The 19784-nt window shown below is 38.4% G+C and overlaps 1 protein-coding gene across 3 annotated transcripts in view; it reads left to right on the top strand.

Moving 5' to 3' along the window:
- The window catches only part of MAN2A1 (mannosidase alpha class 2A member 1), a 268043-nt gene that overhangs the window by 153375 nt on the left and 94884 nt on the right, over positions 1-19784 (top strand). For 2 of the 3 annotated variants that reach the window (XM_070517621.1, XM_070517622.1), the window contains exons 20-21: positions 2529-2723; positions 12270-12380. In XM_070517621.1, the coding sequence (XP_070373722.1) occupies positions 2529-2723; positions 12270-12380 (306 nt within the window). Of the gene's footprint in view, positions 1-2528; positions 2724-12269; positions 12381-14024; positions 16764-19784 lie in introns of those variants that run through there. The other variant, XM_070517620.1, reaches the window with a different exon arrangement.

Here is a 19784-nt window from a genome sequence, read left to right as displayed (position 1 = left end):
GGTGTCAAGATATATACTAGTTCTTGGGACTCATGGTTTAAATCAATTGCTGACAAGATGGCTTAGTATTAGGACTAAAACTGCATAGAAAAATTATTGTCTGAGTGTTGGCAGCTACTGTCTTTTGCTCCTCCTGAAAATGTTTTTGCCTTTTATGATTTTTCTCTATATATAGACACTAATTTACAAAACTTCTTTTAACTATGGCAATAAGAATTTTCATGTCAGATCTATAAAGCTTTCACTTAGAAGTTAAATAATTTGTGTATTCCCATTCAAAACTCCTTGGATAGAAATTGATTTAAATTTGATCCAATGTTTTTATAATCCTATGTTGGTTAAATTTTTCTTTTTCTCAACTGTAGATTCTTGGGCTTAAATCAATAGTTTCTTTTAAATATAAAATGAACTAGAGAAGAGAAAATACATTTTAATTTTTAGTGAGATTTATTATAAAGACATTTGATTAAATGTTACACATCATGTAACTTTTTAGATGTAAAATTTTTATCATGTAAAACTTTTTATCATGTAAAATTTTCTAGAAAGTGTTTTTATTTTCAACTTAGACTCTAATGTCTAAATTATTGATAGTAGAAACTGAGCTGGGAAGATGTTCCCTGGATAGGAAGCATTTTAGTGGGAAGCCTTGAGCCTAGCAGAGCCTCATGGGAGTAATCCTGGCTGACTAAATGGAAGTGAATCCTGTTCTCGAGTGTTCTGCAGAGAGGCAGTGAGAACAAGGACACGGGTGGTAATCACTGGGAGGTGTGAGGTATGGTCAGTTTGGGGGAAGCACTGAGGGTTGGGAGAACCAATTTTGGTTTGAGGAATGGTAAATATGCACACTACTGCTTCCAAGGTATAGATAATCTGTCAGGAAGTATCCCACCTACTCACTAAAGTGTCCAGGGGTTCCTCAAAGGGCATAGAACAAAGCCAGAGGGCTTTTTCTGAATGTTTCTGGACCTGGAATGGACTTAATGCCTCCCGAATCTGATAAGGCAGGTGTTTTTCTTTCTGTTAGAATCTATCTTTTGTTAGTCAGAAGTGATTTTGTCAGCAATCCTGACCTAGATTAGGAAGTCCTTTGATCTTGGAGTACATTTAAAGTGTCTTCTTGAAAATGTTCCTTCTCTATTCATGTTATTCTACAAGCTGCATTAAATTTCAATATTGTTGGAGAATATTATTTTATATGCTTTATTTAATCTTTCCTTAAGAAAAGAATGAGAAATAGATGGATTTTTTTTTACAACTCTTTCAGACCTAATATTTTTTGTCAGTATCTTAATATTACAGTGTCCCTATGCTGCCTTTAAAGTTTTTTTCCTCTTGCCATGATCTGAATTGTAATGACATCTACAGTTCGCTGCTGGCAAGATGCTCATCACTCTTTGCTAACACCCTCTGTTCAATGCTAATCTGACATTCTGAATTTTAAGCTCTGTATCTTCTATAAATTCTGTCTTTTCACACAGATAAGTAGCCAAGCCTTTTATTTGAGCTCTATATTACAAAAAGGATGCAAAATCAGAAGATATCAGTGAAAGTCATTTTAAAAAATAAGATACGAAATTAAATTTGCTCCAAATCTCACTGGTGATCAAAAGACCTTTCTACATAAATTATTTTCTCTCCTTAATGCTTTTCTGTGTTTGCCTTTACACCTTAGGCATTGCTGGTTAAGGTTCTACTTAGTCATTGATTTAATTAATTGTGTATGTCATCCGCCATATGTGTATCCCGAGCCCTAGTAGACTTATTTAATGTTTGAACATGCTGAAATGCCTGTCTGTAAGTATACACCATGGCAAAGACTAAAGTATTTTTAAATTATACTGAATAATTGCGTGCCATGTAAATGTGTGGTAACTATTCTGTAACATATGTAACAGGTCCTGTTTTTGGAATAAAATAGAGGGAAGCAACTGACAGTGACTTAACAAATTTAAAGAAAACACTCAGGTGATCTAAATATACCACCTGTGTTATTTAAAAATGTTACTTATTTTGAGAGTTTTTACAAAAATCCTATCATTGGGTAACATTTATAGAACATAGCTTTGGATCAATACATGATTTTATGGTCTGGTTAAGTATATAAATGAAGCCATGAGAATATGATGGGTAAAACCTGAGAGACAAGAGATAACATTTGATGTGCAAGATATATGAACATCCCAACCCATCTACACTAAGCGTTTTGTGGTAGATTGAGAAAGAGTCTCCATAAAATGTTATACCTTGTCCTAAAATGTTTGGGGAAAATGTCAGGACTTTTAGTATTAAAGCACTAGAAAAGAGATATTTCAAAATATATAAGTGAAATGGACACTTCATTTTTTTGCATTGCTTAGAACTAAACTTGATAATCTGTGCATTTTCTAAGATTGTTATTTATAAAATATAACATCAAAGTATTTACATATTTTTATATTTTCTATTTAAACCCTGTCAGATAATTCAGTTAATATTATGAGAACTGCAAATGTGTAACTCAAAGCATGTTTGTTTTTTCTTGATAGGAAGAAGAAAAGAAGTCAGTCAGTTATCCTTCCCTCCTTAGCCACATAACTTCATCTTTCCTGAATCATCCTGTCTTTTCAATGACAGAAAAGATCCCTGTGCCCACTCTTCAGCTGCTTGGTGAATTCTCTCCGTTACTGTCGTCTTTGCCTTGTGACATTCATCTGGTTAATCTTAGGACTATAGAGTCACAGGTATATCCCAAATATATCTGTAAAAAATTACCTTTTGTAATGTATTTGGTATGAGGAGGTGGGAAGAAAAACATACTGTTAGTTTTACTGTTATTCGAGGAACGATTAAGAGGACTTCACCTTTAGGCAAAATCATTGTACTTCTCCTTTGACTATCGCTCTATCATTTAGAACATATCCCTGCACTAACTTGTTTTATTCTCACAAAAGTTCTGTGTGGTAAGCTGGTCGGGAATATCATCTTCTTTTTACAGATAAAGAAGCCAAAGTGGCGTGAGGTCACATAATTAGTAGGTGAGAGAACCAGGCCTTCCTTAAGATCAGCTCCACTGGCATTTTCCACTCATTTCTCATTGTTAGCCAGCGTTTCTCAGGAGATAAATAGAAAGCGTAGAGTTTAGTTATTTCTGTATCAGAGGCTTTGTACATTTGTTTGTATCTTTCTCCTAAAAATCACCGCAGCTCAAACCTTTGCATTGAGAAATATGCAGGAGAAATAGAAAGACATATTAGAAGAAAAGTAGGCCATGCTTTATTAGGTATGGAATTTTAATTCAGTTAGACTGCCTTAGTTTACATATATGCCTACATTTAAAGTTAGAGATTACATTTGAAAAGAATAAATATTAGGTATTTGACATCATTTTTATGTTTAGTAGAGCTGTTTTGATATTGTGAATTGACATACTCTTGGCTGGAAATAGTAAGTGGTTATGGATTCTGTGGGAAATATCTTACAATAAAAGGCCTGAGTATGAAAAGAGGAAAATGTTCATGTTTGAAGACAATATAAGAGGAGAAAAATGTTTAGTTTAGGAACAAAGAACTAAAGCAAACCAAATAAAATAAGGATAAATGCCTACAAATTTGGGCTTTTAGGACTTTTAAAACTATGTCCCAGAAAGGGAACTTATGCCTATGTAGGAAAATACATATGGCTCATAATAATGAATACAAGTGAATGCCAGAGGCCTGTGTCTACACCTCTGTGTGTCAAAGACAAGCCTTGTTTGATCATGTGGGTGAACTTGCAGGGTTTATTTCATGCCTGCTATGTGCCAGTTACTGCTAACAGCACTAAGGATACAGTCGTGAACAAAACAGACAAAAGCCCCTGCCTTTCTGATGCGTAGATTCTAGTAGGAGTGGAAAAATAATTAAAGAAGAAAAATTAGGAGAAACATAATATGTGAGATGGTGATAAGTGTTATGGAGGGAAAAGAAGGGGGACAATTTTAGAAGGCCATGCAAGTGTGAATAGGGTGGTTGGAGAGGGTCTTGCAGAAAAGGGGATAATAGAGTCAAAATCTGAAGGAGATTAGGGAATAAGAGACACATACAAATTTTTGGGGTGAGGTGGTCCAGCAGAGTTAAGAGCAGGTATGAAGGCCCAGAGACGGGAGATGTAGTCAGAATGGAAGCTGCATGCGAGCTGGGCTTTTCTTTGATTCCTTGCTGTACCCACCTGCCTAGAACAGGGCCTGCACATAGTGGGGGCTCAGTAACGGTTTTTTGATTGAGTGAATCTTGTGAGTGTTCCTTCTAGGATTCTGCTGTGGTCTTTTGTGGGTCTACTTTTCAACTCATGGAAAGAACACACTAGAGAAGGACAGCCTTCCTGAGGTAACCTGTCATTAATTCATTAGCTAAAGGTGACGAAAGGATAGAGTGTAGGGCACCAAAGACTCTAGGCCTCAGGTTGTCACCTCCAGGCATAGGTGGTAGAGGATATTAGCCACCTGAAGCATCTGAGAACTTCTGGGGAGCATGGTGGCCACTGTTCCCTAGCTTCACTTCTAGGTGACTCTTGCCCAAAATTGTTTAAAAGGAATTGTTTTCTCAAAGCAACTCCAGCTGAGTAGAGTCAGTGAGTATAACGTTTTACCCTCTACAATCCAAGGCTAGCCCTTATTTTCCAGGTCACTTCTTTTTTGTGGTTACCTGTTCCTGTCATTCTTCCTGCTGTTGGCTGTCTTCCTGTGATACAAGTCTGATCAGGTCACAGGTTAAAAATACCATTGCCTACTGAATGGGTTGAGACCCTTGAGCATTCAGGCCCTCTACAGTCTGGGCTCCACTCACTGCTGCCTCCTGGCTTCCCATTGTTCTTCTCACGTTTGGACCGGTGGACCACCTTCATTCACTTCCTGCCAGAGTGACTGCTGACTCAGCTACTGTTTATAAAATGAGGCTGACATCAGGTAGGCCTGCTTTAGGTCTGATGTGAGACACAGATGAAATAATGCTGTGAAAGTCCTTTGAAAACAGAAGTGCTTGGTACACATAGGTTGTTATCCTAATGATGCTTACAGTACATGCCAACTCAGGTGCAAACTGGGGTTTTAGCAGAGGGAATAGAAAATAATTTAACAATGTAGATATTTGGCCAGAAGAATAAAGACTGAAATGTTAATACCTAATGATAACTACCATGCTAGCACATGATCAGAACGAAATATTTGGGGCTGTTTTGCATCCTCCTATCAATTGGTGCCAGTCCCTATATTAGTCTTTGACTCTTAGCAAGTATTTCTAACGGTTGTTTAAAGCCCGCTAGTAATCCAAAGGTATTGATGGGTCCGTTCAAAATCGCTTCGTTAAAAGATTGCTCTCTGTCCCCTAACCTCGGATAATAGGAAAATAATCATTGAAGGAAGCTGATGTAGGTATTGATTCAAAGAAAGCTTGGTACTTAAAATGTGTCAAGTGTAATTCCATGGTTAGACTAAAAGAAAGACAAAAATGACTCAATGAATAAATCCAGACGCCAAACCTAAATATTTTGGATTGTGTTCTTGTTTTTGTGTACTGGTAGCTCACAGCATACAGTAATGAGTTATTTATTTGGAGATAATGAGTTATTTATTTGGAGATTGCTATGCATTTTTTCCATTGAAATAATGTCAACATAGAAGTCAGGTTCCAAGCAAGACCAGAGGTCTACATTGGCCTATATGTAAGTAAGCATTTTCTTAACCACAGCTTCACAGTATTTCCGTGATAAATCTGTCTGAGGACCACCTTGGACTGATAAGGGCACTTCTGTCTTTCTGCCTGACCTTTTCCATCAGCAGTGTGATGGAGGATGCCCTGTTTCCCCATTCCCTAGGCTGTTGTATGAAAGGTCTTCAGTTCTAAACCTCAGTTGGTCTCCCTGACTCCTTGTAGAGAAAGGACTTAGGGGCTCAGGCAACAGTGAGAGGTGAGCTTGGGGCTGGAGGTGTGCTAACCCACCGAGGTGGTTCAGCAGTTCCAGCTACCTGTCCTCAGAGTCACTGAGTCTAGATCACACTGGGGAGATTGTAGAAAAGGAGACTTACAAGTTTTCTCATTTCTGAGAGTTTGATTGTGTAGGTCTGGTGTGGAAAGCCTACGAATTAGTAATTTTTAAAAACTCTCCTCATGATTCTGGCAATTGCTGAGTTATCTCTATTTACTAAATTGGGATAGTAAGGGTTAGAGAGATTAAATAGTTAAAATTAAACTACGCAGCAGTACATGGTATAATCATGACCCACATCCAGATCTTCTGAATCTGAATGCTCTGTGTGGCCTCAGGGGTAGGTAGTATTTGGCATTTTAAGAGTTACTAAATCTCTTCCTCAAAGTCCAGTTTTTCAGGAATTATTCTATATTGGTAGACAAGTTTATGTTTTTATGTAAGCATACGTTGCTTTTCTACTTTATATATGCTTTTGGAAAAAAATTAATTATATGTCATGTATTTGTAGTCAGATGAAGAGGGAGACGAACGTCTCTTGAAACCCTGCCTCATAGCATGCTGTATGGCCCTACCAGGTTCCAGCCACTGTCTAGGAATTTAACTAGCCTTCTCCTCCTGTAGGCCCAGCCTCCAATTATCTTATCTTTATCACCCCCTTTTCTTGCGCTGCCAAGAGTTTGAAATATTAAAAAGAAGCTTCTGTAAAAGTTTGAACACTGGGGAACAGGAGCACCACTCAGGTGCACTGAATGGGAAAGCCATGTCATCAGGAAAGGGTGTTGATTAAGGGAGAAGGGAATCTTGGTAGAGAGGATGCTGGGAGAATCTCATGGGAAGATGGATCGTGGGTTGGGATTCTGTAGGCTAGAATGATAGGTTCACCCTGCAATGTTGACATTCCAGGGACGAGTTGGAGCTTGATTAAGCCGTTCAGCTAGGCTTCGTGGAGTCATTCTGCCTTGGTGTTTTGAACAATGATATGTAGTTCAACTATTTTTTTTTTTCAGATTATTTCCACTGCTTTTATGTTCGGATATATTTTTATTTAATTTATATATGTATATCTTTGTATCTACCTCTATGTCTATATATTATATTTAACTTTTTATTCTCTATAGAATTGGAGTTTCTTTTTATTTGTGCTTAACCATTTCTTGCAAACAGTTAACCAGTCATTTCAACATCAGCCCTGCTTGTTAAAAGATTTTCTCTTCCCACTTGTTTATACCTTCCCCTTCTTTTCTTATAAGAGGCAGTTTAAAGTTTTTCCTTTGTTTGCATTTCTTATAAGAATTGATTGGTGCTTTATTGATCTCCCTAGGTTCTGGAAAGGTGAAAATTGTGGAAAAAGTTTCCTTTGTTGCACATATCTAAGAATAACCATTCACCTTCCCCTTTCCTTCTGTCATGTTATATTGTTGATCAAAATAGGATAAATGTCATGGGACATTTTAATGGGTACCCTAGAAAATGAATTTCTACTGGTTATTTCCTGTCTCAGGACTTTCAACACAGTGTACAATTCTAACCTTTCCAGCTGCCAGAATGCACTGAAAGATTAGTGGTGTTAGGCATTTTCAAAGAATCTGAATAAGGTTGGAGAAATTCTCCTACCAGGTATTTAGGCATACCTTAATCTATCTGCACACCTCACACATCCTGTGAGGAGGGTGGGGTCACATTCCTCTTGGAGAATCTGGTCAAAGCTATGGTCCCTTTCTTCTTCTTCTTCTTCAGAAAAAGTGTATGTAATGTTTACTATGGTTTCCAGAAGTTTACTAATTTCTGAACCTCACATTAGTAATGAGCAAGGCAAGTTTCTTTAGGTGTGAAACAGTAATATCACAACTCTCACATTTTGAGTTCTCATCCACTTAAGTAGAAGGACATTTGCCTATTGCTTTTCTTAGGAAAGACTGTCATATGCATATGTAATTTTCCGAATGGCCTTAAGTTTTATTTAAAATGGGATGAATGGATGGATGAACAGGTTGTGGATGGATAGAAATCACAATTTTCTAAACCCTACTTCTGAATTGATATATGTTTTGATAAATCATAGTTTTAGGCCTGCTTGAAAACATTGATTGAATACTCCGTTTATCCAGCCTCAAATCAAGAGTGTTGATCTCCTTTAGATTATAGCCTTTTGTTATATTACATCACAAGTAGTCCTCCTCTTTTCCCTCCTAGCTAGATATCTGTGAGCACCAATCCATTCTAGAACAAGAGCAGGAGACTGCAACTGTGAAAGCACAGACTTTGGGGTCAGACCCCCTGGGTTTGAGTGCATTCCTCTACTTGCTGGCTGAGTGACTTAGAGCAAGTCACTTAATTCTCCGAGTCCCAATTTCCTTATTAGGAACGTGGCGATGATAATAGTACCCACCTTAGAGATGTTCTGAGGATTAAATGAGTCAGTGTTTGTCAAGCATTTAGAACAGCATCTGGCACGTAGTAAGGGCTAAGTGCCTCACACATAAAGGTTCTCAACTGGGATATTCAGTCACAAGCAGTTTTCAGTCATGATTGTTACTAATAATGAAGTAAAAGTATCGGCGCTTTTTTATAAATTGGAGAAAGTTGAAGTTTATCACCAAAGTCAATGTTGATGTCCTTTTGACTTGTATTCCTTATATACTTTTTTATTACCAATTCCTCAGATATTTCAAAACAACATATCTAAAATTGTCTCTATGCCAGGCATTTTGCCGAGTGCTTTACGTGAGTCTTATTTAGCTCTCACAACAACGCTGTGAAAGTTGGCAATATTTGTACCCCGTGACAGAAGAGGAAACTAACTGACCTAGGACAGTAGGTAACTCTCCCAGGTCACACAGCCAGTAAGTGGTGGTGCTGGGAGGCACACTCTGGCGTCTGACTCCAGATCCCTACCCAAAACTACTGCCTCATGCATGGGAACAAAAGGGAGTGAAAGTACTCAAAATGTTGGGGAATACATTGCTATTTTTGTCTTGTCTACTCAGTAATAATGGGGCACCCATAGAAGGATATGCCAACCACTGGTGGGAAAAGATCATGAAGGGTTAATGTAGAGTCATTAGCGGTAATTGCTTTTTGAGTATGAGAGAGAATGCTTTGTGATAGGGGGGTGTTCCTCTACATTTAAATATAATAATGCTAACTTGTATACCACCTCAACTACTTCACAGTTGTTGTAAGATGAAATGAGCTAATCTGTGAAAAGCATTCTGCACAGGGTCTGGCACACAGCAAGTGCTCAATAAGTGTTAACTGCAGTTACTGTTATTTTCACTATGGTTGGCCCTCCATCCTCAAAGGGGTTCAAAATCACCTAACTGGTGCCTGGTGGAACCAAACCCTGGCTCCAATCCAGCTTTCTCTAAGCCTGATGGCATGGTTCTGCAAGCCAGATCGTCTTCCCCACACTCCGCCCAGTCATGGAGAAGCCTCATAGGCCCTGTTAGCTGGATGTTGGTTTATCCCCTGAAATAAGTTCTGCAGTGGGTTTTCCCTGTGCAACTTTAGAACACCCAAGCCTTCCTGGAGGGATTCAGCCTCAATTGTGGTCCGAACTGTTTTACAAAAGCACTTAATTTGAAGCCCACCTAGCACAGTGCTTGGTGTAATTTCAAAACTTGTAAATTTTCTTCCCCACACCCTCCCCTTCTTTTCTGAGGTCTAGGTATTAGTAATGCGTTATTGAATGTAAAAACAGGCCTTTAAAAATCTGTTTACTGTCTTAGAGCATTCAATGTGACTACTTGAAGGTATCTGTTTTCTTGCATGCATATTCAAGTTAAATTCACAGTTTCTCTACTTTGAAAAACAGTTTTCTTGGAAATAAAATGTCTAGACAGACTTTGAAGCTGAAAAACTGCTGCTTTGCCTCAGGTATTTTTGCTTGAAAGCTGATACTTTCATGAATATTTGATTTTTAAAAACTTGGACAAGATGATTGCTATTTCAGTTGGTGTTCTCATCCTCACGGAAGTGATTCAATTTTATTGTTTAGAGAAAGTATAACTTGTATTCCGTCAGTGAAAATTAATTTTTATGACTTTAATCTCTACTTTTGTGTTATTTGTTTAAGTCTCTTATCAAATTCAATGGCAGAATTCCGAAGGTGTTTCTCTTCCTGCTTTTTTTTGTTGCCTTCAGTCTGCTAAAGGCCTTACACGTTCATTATTCCAGGAGCAAACGTGTTGCAGGAATTTTAGCAATGCCTGCTATCAATGGTTTTTCTAAGGATGGTCTAATGAGTTAAAAAGCCCAGATGCTTCAGGGTAACAGTGATAATGCTTTTAAAACTCTAGTTAAGAGGCCGTCTAATCTGTGAAGTTTAGTCAGGACTTTATGATTGTTATATTATGTTTTTTGTATATAATCTGGTATGATTTTGATGTATAATTGTAGACATATAATTTGGGGGTTTCCTGATTCCTCAGCTACAAAGTTATGATGTCTATAAAGGAAATTTATGAATAAGAAGTTAAATGAGAATATTGTTTGGTTTGTAACTATTATCAAAATAATCACAATTATTTATTTGATGGATCTTATTGATAGAAACAATGTAGCTGACATATACAGAGGGCTTCCTATGCTCCAGACACTGGTCTAAGTCCTTGTTAATGCTATTTCATTTCATTTCATCTCCATTTTATGGTAAAGACAAACCTGGTTTTACTGAACTCAGCAGCTAGTAAATTGCAGGACCAGGATCCAGATCTCAGGCTGTCTCCCTCCCAGCTCAGGTTCTGAACCACTCATTTTGACAGCTTCTGCACTAGCACATTCTGTCCTGTAACCTGGGCTACTTTACATTGTACTTTCAGTGAGTTAACCCACCCTGTGACTCCACGAAGGAGGTAGATATGCATTATCTCCATTTCACAGATGGGGAAACTGATGCTTAAGAAGAATAAATGACTATTCCAAGGTTTCACAATTGGCATGTGACAGAGTTCTCTTGTTATTCTCTTGGAGATTTTATGTATATGATAAATGAAGGATTTTCTTGTATGCTAGTTTCTTGCTATTTTGGGACTGTGTGAAATTTTTTGAAATTTCATTAGAAATCTTTATCATAGATTTAAACTTGCCACTTGTATCATGTGGTCCTGCAATGACTCAGAATTCCTTACATGACTTTTTTCTCTCCCTTCAAACAAAATCTTAGCAGTACCACTGCAAAATACCAGTGTGAAATGTCATAAAACAGGTTATTCCAGCCAAGAATCTGAGCTGAGGACAGCTTTAAATTGTTCAGGCACATTAAAATCAAATCAGTGGTGGGAATGCTGGCAGCTATTCAGAAAAGATGTCCCTATAGCACATTAAGAAATCTTACTCCCTAGTGAGGATGTTGGAGAACCTGGCGTATTCATATCTGTGGCCACAGAAGAGAAAAAGGGATCGATTCCATCACAGTGTCAGTGCCAAGCAGCATACGGCTCTCCTTTGAATAACTGTACGCTTCTTAATTTTTCCAACAATTTTTAAATTTATTTTGCTTATTATCGTAAACATCTCCTCAGTTTAGAAAACATAAAATTTATTGAGTAAAATTATAATTTAAAATACTCAAAGACCTGAACCATTCATAGCATCGTTACTTAAATGGATGCAGAAAATTTTATTGCAAGAAAGTGTGTACTGATCCCTGTGGCTGACTTGTCTTCTTTCATATTTTTCTTTTTGCCTGCACAAGAAGAATAGCTTCTGTAATGTGAATTTAAGCGATACATCAAGCTAATAAACGTGGTTGGCTTAGCAAGTGATAAGCATAACTAATTCAATTTAAATGTCTCTTATATAAAAATAATGAACCAATACATTAAAGATTAAAAATGTTAATGCAATTAGCAAAAATTAGTATTCAGTAAAGAAGCACGTTTCAGTTTTAAAATGGATGATACATCATTCAATGACCAGATGAGGACTAAATTCAGGTATACTTTATTCAACTGATGTACATGATAGAAATAAATAAAAATGAAATGCTGTATTTGGAGAAACTCTGATGAAACAGGATGTAATATATAGGCAAAAGGAAAGCCAAGTCTTTAAGGACTAGGGAGGAAACTAGGGCATGAGTGACTTCACAAGGACCCTTAGCACATAATATCCTGACTCCTTGGGGGAGGGGAGCGGTGTATGGTAGGTGTACATGCACGGTGACCACAGAACCTGAGGGGAAACGGATTTGCCTGACTTCACCGTTAAATAAAATGAGCGTTTTCATTTTAGGGATGCTGACATCAAGGCAGTGGAATGTGCAGTAGTGTCAGTATTTGCTTTAATGGGGCTGTGACGTGTTGGCGCTCTCTCATTTGCAGGAGAATGACAAGCCTTCGGATGAGGCAGCTTTGATCCTCCACAGAAAGGTGTTTGATTGCCGCTTCTCTAGCAGAGACACGGGGCTGCTCTGTTCCACAACCCAGGGAAAGGTGAGCTGAGAGGTTATTTTTGGTTGTCAAGTTTGTGTGCTTTGAAATCCTTACTTTCTGCAAATAATCCTGACGTAAGATAATGTTTCAGTGCCTCTTTGCTGATTCATTCTCTTCAGCTGTAAACGAACTTGTCTCCCCATCTTAAGAAAGCACTTTCTCAACCTTCAGTCTCCGCTCCTTGTCGACAAACGTATAGCCAGAACATGTGCGCATTTGAAGACAGTGCTCTCATCCATTCTTAGGCCTTCCATTTCCAACTTACAGAGCACCTTCTCTCCCCGCCCCATATTTCCTCCTCCCAACATGTTCGTGTACGATCTAGTTCAGGAATGGCAAGCCTAAGTCCTCCAGGGGCCAAGGCAAGTTTTAGAATAACTAAAATGGGTTGGGGTAGCAATAGGGAAGCCAAAGGGAGCAGTGAGACTGTGGCCAGGGGCATAATTGACCCACAGCCACCAAGGCAGCTGTATGTGGCTCCTGTCAGATGTTTCCTGTGGGGAAAATGCAGGGCTAGATCTTCTGATGAAGCCATATTTGCATATGAGTCCACACTGCAGGCCAAAAGATCCTCAGGCAGACCACTGCTTGCTGGCTGCCCATTTTTTATTTCTCTTCGAGTTGGTCTTGCTGACAGTTCCATCAAGCCTTTCCTTGGAAGGAAACAAACCTCTAGTCTTTGGTCTCTGGCTTTGAGTAGGCCGTTACTCAGAGAAGACAGTTGGGTTGGTTCTACCACATAGACAGGTCTGCCCCACCAGGCAGCTCAGCTGACCCAGCTCTTCTCCAAAACCTCATAGACACTCTGTAGACCAGACTCACGTGATTCAGTTCCAGCCCTACAAATTAGCATATATGTGGGATCTGAAAAGAAGAGAAAAGAAAATATGGTAGGGGGCCTAAATCTACTTAGATAACTGTCTCCATTTTTTTTTTTTTTTTTTAACCTCACCCTGCACAGAGTCGGTGCCAAGAAAGCACTGATATCTTTGTTATTTTTTTAATTGTATTTGCACTGTACCTTACTGTTGATGATCTGAGTGTGCTTGGTTGTGGGCATTTTATTCAGACACTAAAGCATTGAGTCTTAAGGTGGTTGTACAAGGCAGAGAGACATTAGGATAAGATGGCAGGGGTGAGGATAGTATTTTCCAAACAACTCCCCACCTTGCAAATGGGGCTCACTGACATGATGAGCCTTCCTTGTGGGGCCCCATGTCCTGTCTCTCAGCTCTTTCGGAACAGGAAAAAATGGTTGAGAACCACTGCTATTAGGGCCGAAGTGTCGACTGAAAGAGGATATGGATGTTTTTCAAGCTTGCTGGTCATTAGATGTCTTTTCTTTTATTGAAAAAATGGCCCCTGCACATAAGTTCTCAAGCAATACAGAAAAGGAAGGCAGAGCAAGTCACTCTTGCCTCGTTACCAGCTGCTTATGTCTCCATCCGGACGTAGTCTGTAAATTCACACATGCATAGGTACATTTAATCTCCCTCCCCACCCCATGTTTTTTCCTTAAAAGGGAGCTTCAAACATACTGTTTTACTCTTTCTCATACTATTTTTCACGGAATATATAGATGCATTACTAGTCTTTCTTCAAAGTTGATCTAAATATGCAAATTTTTTATCATTTACTTTTTAGATATTGGTACAGAAACTTTTTAGCAAGTTTACTGTTGCAAGTCTCGTACCTTCATCATTATCCTTGATGCACTCACGTCCAGATGCCCGAAATATAAGTGAGATCAACTTGAGTCCCATGGAAATCAGCACATTCCGAATCAGGTTGAGGTGAAGCAGGCTTTCACGGTTGGATTGGAAAGCGTTGGCTTTTGTACACTTCTTGGTTTGACGTGCAATAAAGAAGCACATTATTTTAGCTTCTGGCTACTGTGAGAACACGAATTCTGTGATTTTTTTTTTTTTTTTTTTACCCATATAGTAAGAAAAAAAAAAGCCATGCTATAAACCTTTTTTTTCCCCCTTAAGTTCCTTCCATGAACTACCACCATCGGTATGAATTGATGCAACAAACGAAGAAATGTCTAAAGACAACCTCTCAACAGATTGTATCTCAGGTTAAATTCTGACTAATTATATCTGTGTTGGGGGTTGTGAAGAGATTGTCATAAGTGTTCACGTTGCTGATCCTTTGTTAGTTTTACAAAAATATCGATTTTTACCAAAATGGAATAAAAAGCTGGTGGGTAATAGCTAATGGCCAAAATGGTTGCAATCATTCATACACATTAGAGAAATTTTATGTATTGAAATATGTGGAAAAGTGCAATCCATCAACCTTATGATCTACATGGGTGATTTTACACCTTTTTCTAATGTACCACTTGACCCCTTCCTTCCCACCCTTTGTAAGTATTTCCAGAAATATGGGATTTTGGATCATTCAATAGTCGAATAAGAGGCATATTTTCATTACTTGACAATGTGGGATAGGTGCAATTTATTCCATTGTCACTAAACTAGAAGAAGCAATTCCATAGGTACCGTAACCTATTTTAGGTACCACAAGGTGTCTTTTTACACAGCTCATTTGAATACAGATGTTCTGAGAAGGGGTTTTCTATTTTAAAATTACCATATCAAAATAAATGTGCCTTATTTTTTTATAAGTCTTGTTAAATCTTTTGGTGTCCATATTAGTGTTTGGGGAAGGGGGTAAGCTGTGTGGGCGGCAGGGGCTGGGTTCTTTCTATGATGCATAAATTGTACAATTTTTGCCTGACAGTGCTGGCCACATTCGGATCTGTTTCATTAAATTTGTGGTGATGTTACTCTAAACATTTTGACTATTTGAATGTACTGAGATGTCAGAAAACAAAACAAGGAAGAAAAATATTGTTAATTAAAATATGCTGCTGCCAAGGAGACTGCAACTTGAAGCAAGGATTTTGTAACTTACAAAATCCACATACTGTTTCCATTTCACAGGAGTTAACCATAATAAAGAGAGAATGCTTTAAAATAGACTCTGTTTTGAAACCCACTTATATGTGGCTCCTCATTAAAGAATATGTTTGTTCAATTAATTCCAAACTTTTGTATGTGCTAAACTCAAAGTGAAGTTTTAAGCCTGTGTGCCGTTACAATACTTTTGATAAAACTTATTTGGGATCGTTTTTAACTTGACATAAATAAAAGCAACATTAGCATCATTTAGAACATTCAGTTTAGCATAGAACTCTTTGAGTATGAAAATTCTCTTTGTGTTAATAGACTTAGTATTATCTGACTTTAAACTTCCATTTACCTCCTGTCATTCCAACATCTTTATAGATAAATTAAAACCTAATTTCTGTTTGACCATGTAGTCTGCTTATCATCTGGATTTACAATCAAGATGCAGCTCCTAAGATTATTGTTAAGTTATGTTAAATTCATAAACTTCTTTCGCCTTTAATAATTAAGGAAACATACCAGAGTTAGTAAAGATATTACAATGGAGTAATTTCATGCAATAATCACGTACTGTAAGTTTCCTTCCTCATTTGTGGGGGATAAACAATTAAAAAAAAAAAAGACTTCCTTTTTGTGGACACCTACGGATGTTAGGATTGCCTGAAGCAAGTCCCAGGAATAAGGTCAATATTTTCATTGCATCTTAAATATAAAACCTTCCTATGGGAGTTCACTGTGTCCTGTGGTTAAGTGGGTGTGCTTAATCGTTCTGGAAATTCTGATCAGTTGAAATAAAAACTCTTGATGCAATAACAGCGGTTTTGCCACTTCCAGTTGTTTGAGATGGATCTGTCCCATGTCAGTTGGGGTCTTATTCAGTGTGTGTTGCCACCAGCTGCTCAGAGGTAAAGCAGAAATTCTCTTTAACCAGCAAGTTTCTGCTTTTTGTTTTTAGAATAAATCGTCAGGGAAATGAAGAGAGGATGCTTTTGTTTTGGGTTATGGTCAAGAACTGATTAAATAATTTAGTGTCTCTGGCACACACTAAAACCATATACTTCAGTTGTGATCTTGGTGACATATCTGTTGGCTTAGGTTTTATTACATTTATTATCGCAGATGTTCGGTTGACCAAGTAGTTCATTACTTTCTCTTAATTTTTTTAAATTTTAATTTGGGCTTCTAACTGCAGCGTTTGAGAACTCAGCATCCTTGTTTTCTGCAAATACTGATTAAAATAAAATGCTGTAAAACGTGTTGTAAAACATTGTAATTACCTTCCCATGTCTTTGTTGTACTTGTGCAGAAATGTTTTCACATTCCTTTGTCTGGAGAAAAAATCTTTGCTTTCATTTTGATTATGTTGCTTACCTTGAAATCAATAGGTTTTGATATTTTCTCTTGGAAGATTTTATATCTTTTTGGGAATATGTAATATATGATCTCTAATAAAAGATAAATCTCATCTTGTGTTTGGTCCTCTAGAGTAGTTCTTAAATCCTATTTCGTACACAAGAGATATTAAAACAGTTTGAGGGGTGGGGTGGAGTAGTGAGGGCATTTGTGAATAAATTGCTCCTTCTTCAGCCCAATGTAGTTAGAAAGGATAGCTTTAGAGGGCAAGTGGTGAGTTTCGCATCTGGGGTCAGTCACCTTTGAGGTTGGAGTCTAGGAACCTTCCCAGCAACACAGTGCCCAGGGGGCCTTCTGAGCCGATTAGGAGGGACAGATTGTGGTCAGATTCCGTCTGTTCCAGGACAAAGATGAGGAGAGTAAGCCAAGACATGAAGCTAAGAGGGTCCATGTGAGCTGATGCAGAGATAAGGCAGGTTGGAAGAGTGGGGTCTGGAGGCACTGGAGGTCCACCAGCCCGCTGGCCTGGACCAGCACACAGCTTAGTGGCTTTAGTGGAGTTCCTTCAAAGTCGAGAGGTTGGGGAGAGTGAAGGATAAATATCCTGGAGGTACATGTAGGTTAGCCAGGCAAATGATACATACTAGGAAGTTTGGACTTGTTATGGGTGACTTAGGCAGTAAAGAGATTAATCAAGTTGTTTTTTATATGCGTGTATATATATATAGATATATATAGATAACAAGCTGTAAGAACCTAGAGAAATATTAACAAAAATTATCAGCAGATAATGAAAATTGTCCTTGGCTCCATAACATTTGATTATCAACATGTCAAAATAATTTGAATATTTAAACTGGTAAAGAAAAATTTAATTTACATGGGCATATGTTCACATGCCTCCTACAAACTTGTGATATAAAACCAACTAAAAGTGACTGTGACTGTGAATGGTTGAAGAGGTGGCTTGAAAGGGAGATGGGAAGAACTAGCAAGGACCACGCTGCTTCCATATGTCAAAGCAGAACACAGACGCCTGAAGAGGGGTGGTAATAGACAAGACTCCATCAACTTAAGCAAAAATAGGAAATTTATTGTCGCCAGTAACTAACATTCAAGGGTAGATAGAGAGCACTCCAAATATAGCTGTAGCCAAGTAGGAGCTGATGTCATCCAGGATCTGTCTGTATCCCTTGCTTTTGCTTTCCTCTGAGTTGTTCTCATTCCCAGGCAAGGACTGCACATTTGATGGCAAGATGACTACCAGTAGACCCAGACTAACATCCAGACAGTTTAGTAACCTCTGGAAAGAGAACACCTTTATCTAATTTTTCAGCAAATGTCCTGGGATTGATGTCACTGGCTGTCATCTGGCTCAGATCCTTATGGCTGTAGCTAGGGGTAGTTAGGTTCAGCTGAATCACATGGACAAAATGGATGAGAAATAGTCCTCTTCTCCCCCCTACCCCCATAGAAAATGAGATTCTACAACCAGAGAAAAGAGAAGTGGATTCTAGGATGCTTTGAGTACTAGACAGGCAAAATAGAGTAGACATACATTACAGCAATAAAACAAATGTGTAGATTTAAAGGAAGTAGAAAGCACATCTAGTTTCTAGAAGAGGTAGACTTGAAATACTTCTCAAAAGATTTGCTTTTAGCAGATAGAGACAATATGTGTGTTCCCCCTAAAAAAGACCGGAATGAGCAAAGACATGGTAACAGTAAGCCTAGAGAACCAGAAATAGTTTCTTCTGCCTGGACCATCACTGTTCAATAAGACTTTCTGTAATAAGGGAAAGGTTATTTATACATGTGCTGTCCAAAATGGCAACCGCTAGCCACATGTGGCTCCTGAACATTTGAAATGTGGTTAATGCAACTAAGGAACTGAATGTCTTATTCTAGTTTGAATTTCAATAGCAACGTGTGGCTACTGTATCAGACAGCACTGGTCTGGAGCACACGGTATGTATAAGATACTAATAGGAAGGACGACTCAAAGTATAAGTTAAAGTGACATTGTGCTAGAACCCTGCTACTTGGTGTGGCCTTCAAACAAGAAACATTGGCATTACCTGGAAATGTGTTAGAAATGCAGCATCTCAGGCCCCACCCTAGACCTGCTGAATCGTAATCTACATTTTAACAAGATCGCCAGAGGATTCACAGGCACACTGAAGCACTGGCCTAGAATCTCTTCTCCTAGACAATATTCCATAAAATCTGTCTACTTGTCCCACTGCCACACAATTCCAAGCCACCTTCTTGTACCTGGACTGCTGCCTTTGCTCCCTAACAGCTCTGCCTACTGCCAGTCCTGCCCCTTTTAAGTTTCTTTTTTTCACGCAGAAGCCAAAAAGTGAAATTCAAAAAGCTGCTTCCTTGAAAATTTTGTGTTTCCCATTACACTTGGAATAACGTACAAACTTTTGCAATGGCCTGAAAGCCCTATGTGGCCTGGTTGGTCCCTTCCACCTACCTCAGCCTTATGGGGTGTGTTTGATGTGTTGTTTAAGAAGTCCTTTCCTGACCCAGATCAGCCTTGCTTCTGCCACTCTCCCTCTTCCTCACTGTTGTCTAGGGTTTTTGTGGGTCTCTAACATGCAAAGATTATTCCGCTTCAGAGTTTGCACTGTTGCCTCTGCTTTGAAGCTTCTGCCCTCAGATCCTCCCAGGGCAGCCTCCTTGTTATTCTGGTTTGGTTCAAGTGTCATCTTCTCAAGAATCTCCCTGGACAGCCAGTTTATACTCGCCCCCTTCACTGAGGATTTTATTGTCTTGCTGCTTTTCTTCTTAACAGAGCCAAACTTGAACTTACGTAGGTTTGCCTTCTCTACTAAAATGTAAGCTCTACTGAGGGCAAGACCCCCAGCCATTTGTTCAGCATTGTACCCTCACCCTCAGAACAGCAGGGCATCAGAAAATATTTGTTCAATAAATTAATGAAAATGTTTATAACCAGTAAATGTGGAGAAATAAAAATTGAATTTTCAGAATAGAAAGCTGCAAAGTCCCTTACATCTTGTTTTTTGTCTTTTCGTGTTATTTTCCTGCTTATAAACCCTCAGGAAGGTCTCATTACCAGAAATTAAATTATAAATGTTTCAAACCATATTCTTAATCCCCCTAA

The sequence above is a fragment of the Equus asinus genome, chromosome 9 (genome assembly GCF_041296235.1).
Source record: "Equus asinus isolate D_3611 breed Donkey chromosome 9, EquAss-T2T_v2, whole genome shotgun sequence".
NCBI classification, from domain to species: domain Eukaryota; kingdom Metazoa; phylum Chordata; class Mammalia; order Perissodactyla; family Equidae; genus Equus; species Equus asinus.
This window is presented reverse-complemented; position numbering and strand designations above follow the sequence as displayed.